At 44.8% G+C, this 15,427-nt stretch overlaps 3 protein-coding genes across 5 annotated transcripts in view; 1 reads left to right on the top strand and 2 right to left on the bottom strand.

Annotated features, from left to right (window-relative positions):
- Window positions 1–14,615, bottom strand: part of LOC126035512 (small conductance calcium-activated potassium channel protein 2-like) — a 62,907-nt gene extending 48,292 nt beyond the window's left edge. The window contains exon 1 of the mRNA XM_049794173.1: window positions 14,478–14,615. Within this exon, the coding sequence (XP_049650130.1) occupies window positions 14,478–14,576 (99 nt within the window). The 5' untranslated portion in view covers window positions 14,577–14,615. The remainder of the gene's footprint in view (window positions 1–14,477) is intronic.
- Window positions 1–15,427, bottom strand: part of LOC126035464 (uncharacterized) — a 440,127-nt gene that overhangs the window by 160,250 nt on the left and 264,450 nt on the right. The gene's annotated exons all lie outside the window — the stretch shown is intronic.
- The window catches only part of LOC126035469 (uncharacterized), a 340,981-nt gene that overhangs the window by 91,468 nt on the left and 234,086 nt on the right, over window positions 1–15,427 (top strand). The gene's annotated exons all lie outside the window — the stretch shown is intronic.

Below are 15,427 nucleotides of genomic sequence, written 5' to 3'. Positions count from 1 at the left end.
ATCAGGAGTAGATTTTGTATATATTTGTTTACCAGTGACAAACATATACTTACAGTGGCTTTATCAGCAATCAGATGCCTTTAGTATGGCATTGGCAGGCTATACGGGTCAACTTACATCTCACCCACCTCCACATAAGCTGTTTAATAGTGATTTTTCCCTGATACCCTGTTGGGAAGTGGCTTGCTGAAAAAGGACATGGGCCTGTGGAAAAGTTGTGCAAGCAGAGTTCTGTGTGAAAGAATGTCAGTTTGAGCAACAAGACTAGGCCTTGGCCGAAAATAGCTGGCTTTACTGATATTGGGAGAAAAACAACAGCTGGTCTCGCTGTTATCAGGAGAAAGACAGGGACGGTGTGACCTTGGCATAACTTCATAAGTAACTTTTGAAGAAGTTCCCATGAGAAAGTTACGGAACACGCATAGCTGCAAATCACAAGTGGGTGTGTTTTAGCAATGAATAAACATTAGCAATGTACCAATCATATTAGGACTAGTAGGCATAATTATCGCAAACTGTATAAATATGAGCTATCCGTGCAAATAAAGTTGAATCACTTCTATCACTCATATTGGGTCGACTTATGTGCATTCCTCCGCCGCTCCAACAAATGGCGCCCGAACAGGGACCGAAGAAAGGGGAATTGGAGCAACGGACACTGAGAAGCACCGGTAGCAGCGACCGGGGGGCAAAAGATTAACCGAACGCTGATCGTCTTGGTTGGTGTGTTAACTCTCGTGCCTGGACCGTCCAAAAGGGGTTCGCCGTCAGTGAGGGCTACTGGAAAAAGGCTGCAAAGACTTTTTAACCGAGGTGCCTTAATCAAGGTAGCACCAAGGAGTATCAAGAAGCCGGCCGGCAATGGATCAAGAGGTAGCCCTAAAATTATTACTGTGCTTTTTAGAAAAGCGGGGGGTAAATTGCTTTAAGCAAGTTTTGGGATTAGTTGCTTTAGGTCGCGTTAAGGGATGCTTTAAGAATCCGGATTTATTATTTGAGGAGAGTGAATGGCGTAGATTAGGAGACGTATTATGGGATATGGTAACTGACGATGATAAATCAGCTAAAAAACTAATGAAGCAAGGACAGAAACCTTTCAATTAGTGTGGGTACAGCTTCTGAGCTTAGTACCTGGAATGCTATCGGAACCTCCCTATGGGATGAAATTAGTGACGGGTCTAAAGAAGTTAAAGGTCTTGCAACTTTATGGAAATTGATTAAGACAACTCTGTAAAAAATGAAAGCACATCGTAAAGCGTCTGCGTCTGCTTTTGCTGCTCTCTCTCTCCAACCGCAAGCGAAAGGGAAAAGCGGGGAGAAAAACATAATGCAGCGAGAGAGACTTTTTGGAGCTTGTTCGCCTACTCTCGTGCCCTTGACTTCTGCTCCACTCCCTGGGACTGCCGATATTAATCAGCCATCGGACAGTTCCCAAGCCTCCCTAACCGTACGATTAAAGGAAACCCTACAGAATCAGGGAGTGAGTAAAAATCTGCCTACGAAAAACCAGCCCTCAGATACCACCGTTCAACATGAACAAATTATACCTAGCATACACCCTGATTCAAATAATGCAAACAAGGACTTGGCTACTCTAATAATAGAACAAAAAGAGACAATGTTAGAATTGTTAAAGGAAATGGGGAAAAGAGACGGGGAAACCAACCGCACCCGTGATAGACGCGGAGCCGCCTGTAATAGCCGCTGCAGAAGAAAGGCAGAGACATTGGAGGGGTGTAATAACAGATGCCATTATAGAAGGGACTATGCTCTAAGCATTCCCAGTTATTGCATCAAATGGACAGAAAAAATGGGAGGTGTTTGACTGGAAGGTCATTGAGAAATTAAGGAATGCTGTGAGTCAGTACGGAATCAAATCTGCATTAACTCACCAAATACTGCAATTCATTTTTTCTGCTGATACGCTGATACCTCAAGATATTAAACAGCTAGCACAGTTGATTTTGACACCCGCCGGAATGTTAGTGTTTTTCTGGCAGTGGGAGAAGCTCTGTGAAAGGGAACAAGCAACATCACGACAACAAACAGATCCCCTATGGGGAGTAACCACGCAGATGCCGATAGGTACTGGACCCTTCGCATCAGGGAACGCTCAGTTACAATGTGTCACTGAGGTTCATCATCTATCACAGATCTTGGCGTATCAAGCTTTTCTTACCGTACCAGACAATATGTACAGCCATGCTTTTACCCAGGTGAAACAGGAGAATACAATTTATGACCACCCTGACATGAACGAGGGCATGAAAGAAAACATGTTCAAAATACTCACTTTTGAAAATGCTACTGAAAAGACACGCAAAGCATTGTGTAATTTGCCGAAAAATGCAGACATCGTTGATATGATAGAATACACGGATCGATCAGTGGACTCACAGAAAGTAGCCTATGCTGCCACAGCTCTCCAAGGAGCTACAAAGAAACACAAGGCCAGTAAGACACCCTTGGTCAAGTGTTCTAACTGTGGCAAACGTGGACACATTAGGAGCAAATGTACAGGTACTGTTAACAGTAAGTGCTGCAACAAGTGTAAGAAAGATAACCATACCACCAAGAATACAGGAAGAAGGGAAACTTTACACCGACTGCGAAGGCCCCTCGCGCGACGACACGAATGCAAGGGGCTTGAGCTGCCAGCCCTCAGGCAGCCTCGCAACCACCAGATCCACCACTGCAGGAAGCTCCAGAGTGGATGTGGAAACCGCAGTCAACATAAAGGGACCATTGGGGTTTGGACTTAGTGCATTTTTAATGGGGCAATCTTCAACAGCTCTAGAAGGAATTCTGGTGCTCCCAGGGCTTATTGATGCAGATTATTGTGGGACTGTGAAAATTATGATTCATGTTGTAATCCCTCCTGTTTCTATTCCTAAAGGTACCAGAATAGCACAATTAGTTCCATTCAGGTCGTGTGTTCCGAACCCAGGTGAAGTACAACGTGGAGATGGTGGATTCGGCTCCACAGGGAAACCGCAGGTATACTTTGCCATGGACACAACAAGAGGTAAACCAGAAAAGGTAGTGCAATTGGAAGGGCCCGATGGAGTTGTTGTCAAGAAACCGATGACAATACAGGAGCTGATGTTACGATTATTTTATGATGCATTTGGCCTCCATCATGGCCATCGATCAATCCAAACTTTGGTATTGCAGGGATAGGGGGCACACAAGCCACCTTAGTAAGTCAGCTACCGATTACATTTGTGTTCCCCGATGGTGAACACATTACGACGTGTCCGTATGTCATGACTACCCCAACTGAATTGTTTGGCCTCGTAGGCCATGATTTATTGAGCCAAATGAAGGCAATGTTAGTGACGCATCCTTTTTAGGAGCGGTCACTGAGGGGTAGCCGATTCTGAAAATTAACTGGAAAACAGATGAACCTGTTTGGATTGATCAGTAGCTGCTAAATTCTGAAAGGCTACTAAAAATACAAGGGTTAGTTGAGGACCAGTTGAGAGCGGGACAAGTTGTTCCTTCTACTAGTCCATGGAATACATCAATATTTACCATTCCCAAGAAAAGTGGGAAGCGGAGACTGTTACATGATCTCAGAGCTGTGAATGTGGTGACGCACAGTATGGGAGCCCTGCAGCCAGGTTTGCCATCTCCAGTTATGCTTCCAGAAGAATGGGATTTGTTAATTATAAATCTAAAAGATTGCACCCAGATGGCGCTGAACGGTTCGCCTTTTCGGTAACATCAATTAACAAGGCAGATCCCTATAAGAGATACCATTGGGTCGTGTTACCGCAATGAATGCGCAATTCCCCCACGATGCGTCAGGTGTATGTGGCCTGGGCATCAGAGCCTGTAAGAAAGCAGTTTCCTCAGTAACTTGCCACAGGATGAGATTTTAACTCAATTGCAGGACATCTTAAGCCATCGCGGAGTAATAATCACTCCTGAAAAGGTGCAAAAGGCAGCACCTTGGAAGTATTTGGGGTGGCACATAAATGCTAGCAATGTTAAACCTCAGAAGGTTCAAATAACATGAGAAATTTCAATGTTACATGATGTCCAGAAGCTTGTGGGAGATATCCAGTGGGTGCGGAATCTTTGCGGTATCACTAATTGCGATATGACCCCTCTGGTAGAACTCTTGGGTATGAGAACACTGTGCAGATGAGAAATGGGAAATGACAGAGCTGACCAATTGGTTGCAGCGCCACGGGAGCCTCCTCCAGGGAATCGTTTTCAACAAAGCACGGCAATCATATGCGTTCTTGCACCAACCCGCTAGGATGTTAACAAAGCAATTTGACTTACCACTTACTGATGCCCAAGGTATCGTTAAAGCATGCCCTGATTGTCAAAAGGAAGGGCTGGGCTTGGGCCGTGGGGTTAACCGATGAGGTCTTTTGCCATTGCAGTTGTGGCAAATGGATGTCACCCATGTCACGTGGTTTGGTGCAAAGCGTTCTGTGCACGTGTGTATTGATACCTGTCCTGCTGCCATGTGGGCCACGGCACGAACTGGATAAAAGGCCTTACATATTGAATGACATCTTCACGCTTCTTTTGCAGTGCTGGGTGTGCCTAAAGAAATTAAGACGGACAACGGCCCAGCCTACGGTTCTACACGATTTGCTCGATTTTGTAATTTGTGGGGAATTCATCATGGTACCGGTATTCCACATCTTCCCACAGGACAGGCTATTATCGAATGGGCCAACCAAACCCTAAAAGAACACGCTGCAAAAACAAAAAGGGGGAACCCAGGGCTTACTCCCAGAGGAACGATTGGCCAAAGACTTATTTGTGCTAAATTATCTTAGATTGACAGGTGATCACAAAGACCCACCAATGGTAGTGCATCATGTTCTTTTACAGGCAGAAAGGACGCAACAAAGTACAGGAATCATGGTAATGTATAAGGACCCAGAATCCGGGAAATGGTGCGGATCAGCAGAAGTAAAACTTACTGGGAGATCCCGGCTAAGTGGGTCAAGCCATGGCTTCGCACTGATGCTGGACCCAGAATTGTCCCAATGGCAACTGGCACGGCACCGGCGGGTGCTGAAGCCACTGATCCGACAGATTCTAACTAATAGAGTATTACTAGCGGACACTGAGTCCTTCAGAGAGGTTTTTAGAACAGCGTGCCTTATTGTATATAGAACTTGCTTTAGGTAAAAAGTGTGTTAAGCATAATTTGATTAAACATAGTGTGATTACGGGAAGACAGTGTGGGGTAAATGTAAAAGTTAGTTAAAGCCAAAATTAGGGGTAAGGTCTATTTCCATTAATAACCTGGGAACGAGTTTGATTGTGTTTCCACAGATACAGGCCCACGACGGACTCCTGTTCGATTTGCACGACCATCATCATCTGGAGCATCATAGATGATGTGACAATATGAATACCACCTCAGCCAAAAACTAATGTATAGGTCACCTTGGCTAACATAACAGGTCAAGATTCTCTGCGCATCGCAACTGTATCGTAAAGCCCACGAACCAATAGACAAGATGGCTATGACTCGTGCAGCGCGCCTGGCCAGCGAGCGCATGCGTCATAGATTGCAACCGAGGCGGACTTTTGGCACCCGCTGGCCACGTGTGCTAAAACCCGTTCCTCTGCAAATGTATAAATACCGGGATTTTCCGAGGAGCATCAGGCTGGTGTACGGTGAGGCCATCGTTGCCTCTGTGGGGACGCCCACGGAGAGCTGGCACCTACCGATTGCTGGGCTGAGTTCGTGGAGCAAGATGGCACAAGAATGTATGGATGGTTCATTTTCCTCATAGTCCTCATGGTCTGGGTCATTAGGGGTAACAGGTTGGGTCAAAGAATTATGGGCATTATTGTAGTTACTGTGATTGTAGCTATTGTAATAGTTTTACCTTGTTCAGCTTATTAAGGAAAATGGCATCCCAAGTTATTAAGCAAGCCTGGATTGCTCAAAAACAAAAAGAGGGAGAAAGATTTAAACAGAGACCTACAGTGGATTCAACCTTGTTTTGGTATTACAAATACAGACTTACAGCCCCTGCTGGATTTATTGAGGGGCAGCGATAGCTTAACTTCTACAAGACAACTAAGTGCACCGGGATGGCAAGCCTTGGCAGCAATTGGACAAAAAAAAGAAGTCACATCATCCATGTCTGGCAGATACGTTCCTGATTTACCCATAAATTTGAAACCTTATGCTGAGATTGATATGGAACACACTGACTGTAGTAAGCAGCATGACAGTGACACCGGTGATTGATCCACATCGGTTAACGCCATGGGACAGTAAGAATGTTTGGGTGTCACTAGCTAACGCTATTAATCAAATCTCTTTTTGTGTGTCATTGGCATTACCTGAACAGTCTTTTATTCTTATGTATTTTATTCTTACGTATAATGTTGTTTTTACTGTGCTTAATTAGTTGTGTTCACAGATCTTTGCAAAGGGCAATACAGCAGGTGTTAAAATTTTACCTCAATCTATACACAAACAAACAGATTGGCTGGAGAAACATACACAAAGATCCAGCAAGAAACTAGTTGGTTTGATGGGGTGTTAGAGTCAATATTTGGTGGGATAACACCACGGCTAATGTCATTGATTAAGGAAGCCTTACGATGGTTGGGTATATTGATATTAATCTGTGTAATAGTTTAAAATTGCTTATGGGTGCATGATAAAAGGAATCTCAAAGCTGACACACCAAGCTCTACTCGCACAAAAAGAAAAAGGGGGAATTGTTGGGAAGTGGCTTGCTGAAAAAGGACATGGGCCTGTGGAAAAGTTGTGCGAGCAGAGTTCTGTGTGAAAGAATGTCAGTTTGAGCAACAAGACTAGGCCTTGGCTGAAAATAGCTGGCTTTACTGATATTGGGAGAAAAACAACAGCTGGTCTCGCTGTTATCAGGAGAAAGACAGGGACGGTGTGACCTTGGCATAACTTCATAAGTAACTTTTGAAGAAGTTCCCATGAGAAAGTTACGGAACACGCATAGCTGCAAATCACAAGTGGGTGTGTTTTAGCAATGAATAAACATTAGCAATGTACCAATCATATTAGGACTAGTAGGCATAATTATCGCAAACTGTATAAATATGAGCTATCCGTGCAAATAAAGTTGAATCACTTCTATCACTCATATTGGGTCGACTTATGTGCATTCCTCCGCCGCTCCAACAATACCCAAACCAAAAAGGAGTGATTTGCCATTACAAGCTGTCACTGTATTTACGGATGGGTCCAGGAAATCACATAAATCAGTCATCTTATGGTGGGATGACCAGCAAAGACAATGAGACTCAGACATAGAAACCGTCCCCGGTTCTCCTCAGATAGTAGAATTGACTGCGGTCGTTCAAGCTTTCCGGAGATGGTCTATACCGCTTAATATAATTACTGATTCTGCTTATGTTGCAGGAATTGTTGAACGAGCTGAAACATCTGTACTGCGTGATATCTCACATTCTGACTTATTTGCTTTATTACAAGAGCATTAGCGACTTTGGATAAGCTTGGCTGCTGGCTTGCTAAACAAACGAATACTACTAGTAATGCGCTATCTGGTCTTTTATTAGATGTAGATAGTGTGCGCCATGCTACCTTACAAAATAGAGCTGCTATAGATTTTTTGCTTTTGACACAAGAACATGGCTGTGAGGATTTTGAGGGTATGTGTTGTATGAATCTCTCAGACCATTCGGAATCTATTCATGCTAACATCCAGCAGCTTAAAGCTGGAGTCTCTAAGCTTCGACAAAGCAACAGTTGGGATTGGTTAGACAAACTTTTTGAAGGATGGGGATTGTCGGGGTGGTTAAGGAGTTTTGTGAAAATAATTGTGTATGCTTTGGCTGTCTTTGTTCTCTTGTTACTTTTTTTGCCGTGTTTGTTACAATGCTTACAAGGATTGATAGCACGCTCCATAAAAAGAGTTCTTATTGTGCAACAGGAAGGGGGAGATGTGGGACAGGATTGTCTGGTGTCAGTAAAACCCCCAGCACTGCTAAATTGATAGAAGGAGGTGTGCTAGAACTTGTCAGCCATAGGCCCTGGGAAAGATAAGAACTTTGATTAGAAGAGACAAAGACTGCTCACTCTATGTTTGTACAGAGGATTGTGAGCTGGTGAGACTTTAAAACAATCACCCTGTAGAAGAGGAACTATTGTTCTTGCTCAAGATAGATTGCTGTAAATAGAAGAAGTAAATGTTTAAAAAATTCCTTTAGCATTAGCCAATCTGTGAATGCTTAATGTATCTGTAAATGCTTAACGTAGAATTTGGACCAATCAGCTTAGAACATGCTAGCCTGAACTAGTATAAATGTATGTGAAGAATCATAATAAAATCGACATTTTGCTTGCATCAAGCTGTGTCCCGTCTCTCAATCGCGGCACTAAACGGCTGGGAGGAGTGCTGCTTGGGTGCATAGTCAGAGCAGACACGGTTCGAGGTGGCCTCTCGTCTCCCAGAGGACAAGGCGCAGCGATGGAAATAGAAGCTGCAGTGACGTTGCTCACAAGTATCCTCTCTAAGAGAGGGATCAAGACAACGGTAAAACAACTCATCAAGTTGATTAAATTAGGACAGCGATGGGATCGCTTTAAAGACACGTACATGTTGTTCTCTGTTACGGAATGGCGTGAATTTGGGGAGATAATGTGGCAGAAAACTATAACTGGAGACAAGAAAGACGAAAAGGAAATAAAAGCTGTCCGCGAGTTATGGCGAACAGTATTAGAGACTCTGAAAGCCATGAAAGCAGAACGGGAAATAGCCTGTGCTGCGGCCCAAATGTTAACACCTGAGCCAGCCCCAGAGAAATCTAAAGACAGTGATCCTAAACCCGGGGCTTTTGCGCGATATTTTTGGGTTACCTGCAGTAAAAGGGATGACTGGGACTACATGTAAGACGGTTGCCGAGATTCGCGCAAGTGTTGACTCTGTCCCGATCCCACTAAAAGCGGAAGTGCCACCGGACCCGCCGCAGCACGCTGAAAACCCGGAAGTTGCCGCCACTAGACCGAGACAGAGATGTGAGCCGCATGCGGAAGTAGTGCCCCACGGAACTCCTGAGGAGGAGTGGCCGGCACCGCCCCGTCCGCCTCCTGAGTTGGGAGGAGAAGGATGTCGGCCCCCGCCTTCGGCTCCACCTCTATACCCACCGTTACCGCCCTCCTGTGATTCATCCGCTCTAGTGACTCCACCTAACGGCGGCCATGAAAAACCACTCCAAGAAAATACAGATAAATTACTACGAACAGTCTTACAGCGTCTCGATGATTTAGATCTGCGTCTAAAACAAAGATCGTCAACAACAAACCCCTTTTTACGACGAGAAGAGGTGAACCCGCTTTTTGTCTATCCCTTGCTTCTGCAACAGAGCCTTTTCGAACCTGTTTAATAGGAGTGCCTGGCTTTCAAGCAGAAAAATTTGCCACTTATAGTACAACAAACTGTACTGCCGCAATAAGTGTTAGTCATTGTTCTGCTTTGCTTTTGAATAACTTGAACCGCACATTACCGTGGGACCCCCAAGAATTGAACTTGTTAGGCTCGATGCGCATTGGTAACACTTCACAGAATTGGACCCAAACCTGTATAATTTTTGGAGGACCTGGCCTCACTGGTTTGAACTATTATCGATCTTATAATTGGTCACGGTGGACAAATATCACCTCAGCTGCCACCTATTACGACTATATGGACATAGGCAGCTTTTGTGGTACAAATGACACCTCACGGCCGCAGGAACTAGGAGCCCTTGGGGGAGAAGCTAGAGGCGGTCTGCCCATCTGGAACAATGGCACACCCAAGGCCCTGCCTCCTGATGTCTTTTTAATATGTGGCGAGAGACCATGGCAGGGAATTCCAAAGAATGTATTTGGCGGACCGTGTTATCTAGGCAAATTAACATTGCTGGCTCCAAATCAAAATTGGTGGAAAAAGTTAAACAGAAATAATATATCTGGTCGTCAGAAGCGAAGCGTCACAGGTCTCGCTCCTGACTGTAATGATCAGGTCACCCTACTTAGCCCCACAGAACAGGTGTTTTTATCATTGTTCCAGGTGCAGCTGCAGGAAGAGCGCTAAATGAACTAGGAAAACTAGTTTGCTGGGCAGAGAAACAAGCCAATGCTACCACAGAAGTGTTAGAAGCACTTTTAGAAGACCAAAAGAGCCTATGTAATGCAATTTTACAAAATAGAGCAGCGATCGATTTTTTATTATTGGCTCAAGGCCATGGTTGTGATGATTTTGAAGGTATGTGTTGTATAAATCTGTCTGACCACAGTGAATCCATACATAAGCAGTTGCAATGGTTAAAGACGCATGCCAATCAGATTCGTCAGAACCATGGCTTTCTTGATGGATGGCTGACTAGTACTTTTGGGAGCTTGCCGACTTGGCTGTTAGGGTTGCTTACTGAAGGCTTACGCATTCTAATTATTTTTGTAATTTTAGGTATTTTTCTGTGTGTAGCACTTAGTTGCACTAAAAAGGCCATGATGAAGGTAGTTGACCAAGCCTGGATTGCTCAAAAACAAGAAGGGGGAATTGTGGAAACATGGTTGAGCGAGAAGGGACACGATATCGTACCACTGAGCAACCCAGGCTTTGAGCAAGAGTTAGGCCCAAAGGAGGTGACCTTGGACTCTCTGTGACCAGCCAGATGTAAGGAAGCAAGCAGTGCTGCAAGTAGAATAAGCGGAAATTTAGCTGATAAGAGTCGAGTCTCCACTTCGCGTGAACAAAGCGCTGCTCCAATCGCAATAATGCTCAAGGCGCGTGGACATAGAAGCTTAGCCAATAATAACGCTGTTGTTAGCGCGAGCTATCGCTTTTTTCTATATAAACCCTGTAAACCATGTAATAAAGGAGAACGATCATACTCATATTGAGCCTCCGTCGTTACTCCGGGACAGTATCCCACTCCAACAATAGTCAGCTTGTGAGCCCTCTCTATCGAGTAACGCGGAAAAAGAACTATTTTGAATGGGGCCCTGAACAACAACAAGCCTTTGAGCATATCAGATAGGAAATAGCTCATGCAGTAGCTCTTGGGCCTGTCCGGACAGGACCAGATGTACAAAATGTACTCTACACTGCAGCTGGGGAGCATGGTCACACCTGGAGCCTGTGGCAGAAAACACCAGGAAAAACACAATGTCAACCATTAAGGTTCTGGAGCCGGGGGTACCAAGGATCAGAAGCCCACTACACCCCGACTGAAAAAGAGATACTAGCAGCATATGAGGGGGTTCGAGCCACTTCAGAAGTTGTTGGTACAGAAGAATATCTGCTCTTGGCACCACGATTGCCCGTGCTACACTGGATGTTCAAAGGAAACATCCCCTCTACACATCATGCAACCAGCGCTACATGGAGTAAGTGGATAGCATTGATCACGCAACGGGCTCGACTGGGGAAATCTAACCGCCCAGGAATTCTGGAAGAGATCATGGAATGGCCAGAAGGCAGAGATTTTGGAGCATCACCTGAGGAGGTGGCTCGTGCCCAAGAGGCACCACCATATAATGAGTTATCAGAAGACGAAAGGCGTTATGCTTTGTTTACTGATGGATCCTGTCGTGTGGTACGGAACCATCGGAAGTGGAAAGCTGCTGTGTGGAGTCCCACATGACAAGTCGTTGAGGCCACTGAAGGAGAAGGCGAGTCAAGTCAGTTTGCAGAAGTGAAAGACATCCAACTAACCCTAGACATTGCTGAACGAGAAAAGTGGCTGGTACTCTACCTCTATACCGACTCCTGGATGGTGGCTAATGCCCTATGGGAGTGGCTACAGCAGTGGAAGAAGACCAATTGGCAGCGCAGGGGTAAACCCATCTGGGCAGCAGCATTGTGGCAGGACATTGCTGCCCATGTAGAACACATGACTCTAAAGGTATGTCATGTAGATGCTCATGTGCCCAAAAGCCATGCCACTGAAGAACATCGAAATAATGAACAGGTAGACAAGGCTGCCAAAATAGAAATAGGTCAGGTGGACCTGGACTGGGAGCGTAAGGGTGAGCTATTTGTAGCTCGATGGGCCCATGAGACATCGGGACATCTCGGGAGAGATGCAACATATAGGTGGGCTCGTGATCGAGGGGTGGACCTGACCATGGAGGCCATCACACAGGTCACTCATGAATGTGAAACATGTGCTGCAATCAGACGAGCCACCAGAGTAAAGTCTCCCTGGAACAGAGGGCAGTGGCTGGGCTTTCGATATGGTGAGGCCTGGCAAATTGACTACATTGGACCACTGCCACGAACATGCCAAGGCAAGCGCTACATACTCACCATGGTGGAAGCAACTACTGATTGGCTAGAAACATATCCTGTAAACCATGCCACTGACCGAAACACCATCTTAGGCTTTGAAAGGCAAATTTTATGGCGACACGGTACCCCAGAAAGAATTGAATCAGACAATGGGACTCATTTCCAAAATAACCTCATAAGCTCCTGGGCAAAGAAACATGGCATTGAGTGGGTGTACCACATACCCTATCACCCGCAAGCATCTGGAAAAATTGAGAGATATAATGGACTGTTGAAGACTATGTTGAGAGCGCTAGGCAATGGGGCATGGAAGCATTGGGATACAAATTTAGCAGAAGCCACTTGGCTAGCTAACACCAGAGGATCTGCTAACCGTCCTGGTCCTGCCCAAACAAAACCCCTACATACTGTAGGAGGAGATAAGGTCCCCGTGGTGCACATGGGGAAGTGGCTGGGGAAGGCAGTGTGGATTGCACCTCCCATGGGAAAAGGCAAACCCATTCGTGGGATTGTCTTTGCTCAGGGACCTGGGTGTACTTGGTGGGTAATGCGGAAGGATGGGGAGACCCAGTGTGTGCCTCAAGGACATTTAACCTTGGGGGAAAAATAATCTGTGATGTGAGTTGTATGTTGCAGGAAGTAATGTAGCAGGAATGACCTGAACTGCAGAGGAGTGAACTTCGCAAGGAACCAGACAAGTGCATCGGTGACCCAAACCAAGCCGGTGTTGGTGCCCAACGATCGAACATAGTGCTTCTCCTGTCCTGACCACTCATCTTGATGGATGGGGCCCAAGTCATAACCTGTGTGTGAACATCTGGAGGAGTGGAAGAAGCCCACGGAATATCTACCTCTTAAAGGACAGGGGATAGTAATTAATAAGAATGTATAAATCTGTACGTTGGGTATAAAAGTGGTTTAAGTACGTAGTTTCAGTTGTAAGTGTTGGTAAGAAGGGATTTCAGTAATGAGAATTAAATACAATAGTATGGTTAGAAGATATCTGTATTAAATTATGTGGGACTTGAGCAGGACGCAAATGTTATGGAATAAGGGGTGGAGACCGTATTGGGTCTGGCTGAGATGGAGTTAATACTCCCCATAGCAGCCCTCATAGTGCTGTGCTCTGCATCAGTAGCTAGAAAGGTGTTGATAGCACACCAGTGTTTTAGGTACTGCTGAGCAGTGCTGGCACAGCATCAAGGCTGTCTCTCCAACATTTTTGCCCTCCCCTCAATGGCAGGCTGGGGCAGGGCAAGATCTTGGGAGGGGACATAACCAAGACAGCTGACCCAAATTGACAAAAGGGATATTCCATACCAGATGACGTCAGCTCAGATATAAAAGCTAAGTAAAGGGAGATGGAAGGGGGGCATTTTTTTGTCTTCCAGAGCAACCACTATGTGTACTGAAGCCCTGCTTCCCAGGAAGTGGCCAGACATCGCCTGCTGATGGGAAGTAGAGAATAACATAATTTGTTTTTCTTCACTTTCACGCATGACCTTTGCTATCACTTCATTAAACTGTCCTTATCTTGACCCACGAGCCTTTTGTTATATTTCCCCCCCCCCCCCCCTCCAGCTGAGGAGGGGGAGTGATAGAATAGCTTTGGTGGGCACCTGGCATCCAACCAGGGTCAACCCACCACAGATGCCCACCCAGCAAGAAAGCTGGAGGGGCACAAGAAGTTGGGAGGGGACACAGCCAGGGCAGCTGACCCAAAGTGGCCAACAGGGTATTCCATACCATGTGACATCGCATCTAGTATATAAACTGGGGGGAATGGGGGTGGGGGGATTGCCGCTCAGGGACTAACTGGGCATCAGTCAGCAGGTGGTGAGCAATTGTATTGTGCATCACTTGCATATTCCAATCCTTTTATTATTGCTGTTGTCATTTTATTAGTGTTATCATTATTAGTTTCTTCTTTTCTGTTCTATTAAACCGTTCTTATCTCAACCCACGAGTTTTACTTTTTTTTCCGATTCTCTCCCCCATCCCACTGCGTGGGGGGAAGTGAGTGAGCGGTGGCTGCGTGGTGCTTAGTTGCTGGTTGGGGTTAAACCATGACACCATAGAATGGTGCAAGTAAGCCTATATACTTTAGAAGTTATCAAATAAATATTTCTGTTATGACTACCATGAGTTTGGGGATTAATTCCGACAAACTTAATCTCATATCCAGTGAATAAATTCTGAAACACTCACCATGATTCCAGTGAATAAACAGACTCCTTTCCCACAGTATGTATTAGGTACCATGTCACCATATCCAATGGATAGAAACGTTATTGAAATCAACCACATTGCTCCAAGAAAATTGCTCGTAACATCCTGTTGATCATGGTACCTGAAAAGAAAACGAAAATAATTTCTTTATAATGAAAAGTTCTGTTAAATCTCACTAACTGGTGTGTGGTGGATTGACCTTGGCTAACAGCCAAACGCCCACCCAGCCACTCACAGGTCCCTGATCAGCAAGATGGGGGGGACAAAATATGTTTGTGTAATGAGAAAGAAAAATAAAAATTAAAAAATCACCTCCCCCCAACTCCCCATTTCACAGGCTCAGCTTCACTCCCTCACTCCCAACTGTTCTACCTGTCCCCTGAAGCATCGCAGAGGGGATGGGGGTTACAGTCAGTATATATGTACTAGGCCTGGCTAGGACAGAGTTAATTTTCTTCAAAGCAGATCATATGGTGCTGTGTTTTGGATTTTTTTACCAAAACAGTACTGATAACACACTAATATTCTAGCTATATGCTATGTATTGAATTGTGCAAGAAAGACATTCTGCTGGTAGTTGCTCAGGTTTAACTATTTGGGTTTTGATATTTATATAAATGCCAGTTTTAACATGTTTAATTTTTTTATTAAATTAAATATTTTTAAAAATTTTTGCACATCTCTTAGGGAATTAATATGTTCACTTATTAGCCTTGTGGGTTTTCATTCCTTGTTTTGAAGGAGACAGCGTCTGTTATGTTTACGTTATCAAAGCTTGTGCATGTGTCTTCATTTCTAGGTACTGGTTTGCAGAGTCTTTACATAGCCCAGTACAGCAGCTATAATGTTCAAAATAGGCTGTCTAAATGTGCTAGAAATAAACCCTTGCCTCATCTCAAAAAAATTTTTAAATATTTAAAAAAATTAAA

The sequence above is a fragment of the Accipiter gentilis genome, chromosome W (assembly GCF_929443795.1).
Source record: "Accipiter gentilis chromosome W, bAccGen1.1, whole genome shotgun sequence".
NCBI lineage: Eukaryota > Metazoa > Chordata > Aves > Accipitriformes > Accipitridae > Astur > Astur gentilis.
Note: the sequence above shows the minus strand (reverse complement) of the source record. Positions and strands in the feature narration are given on the sequence as shown.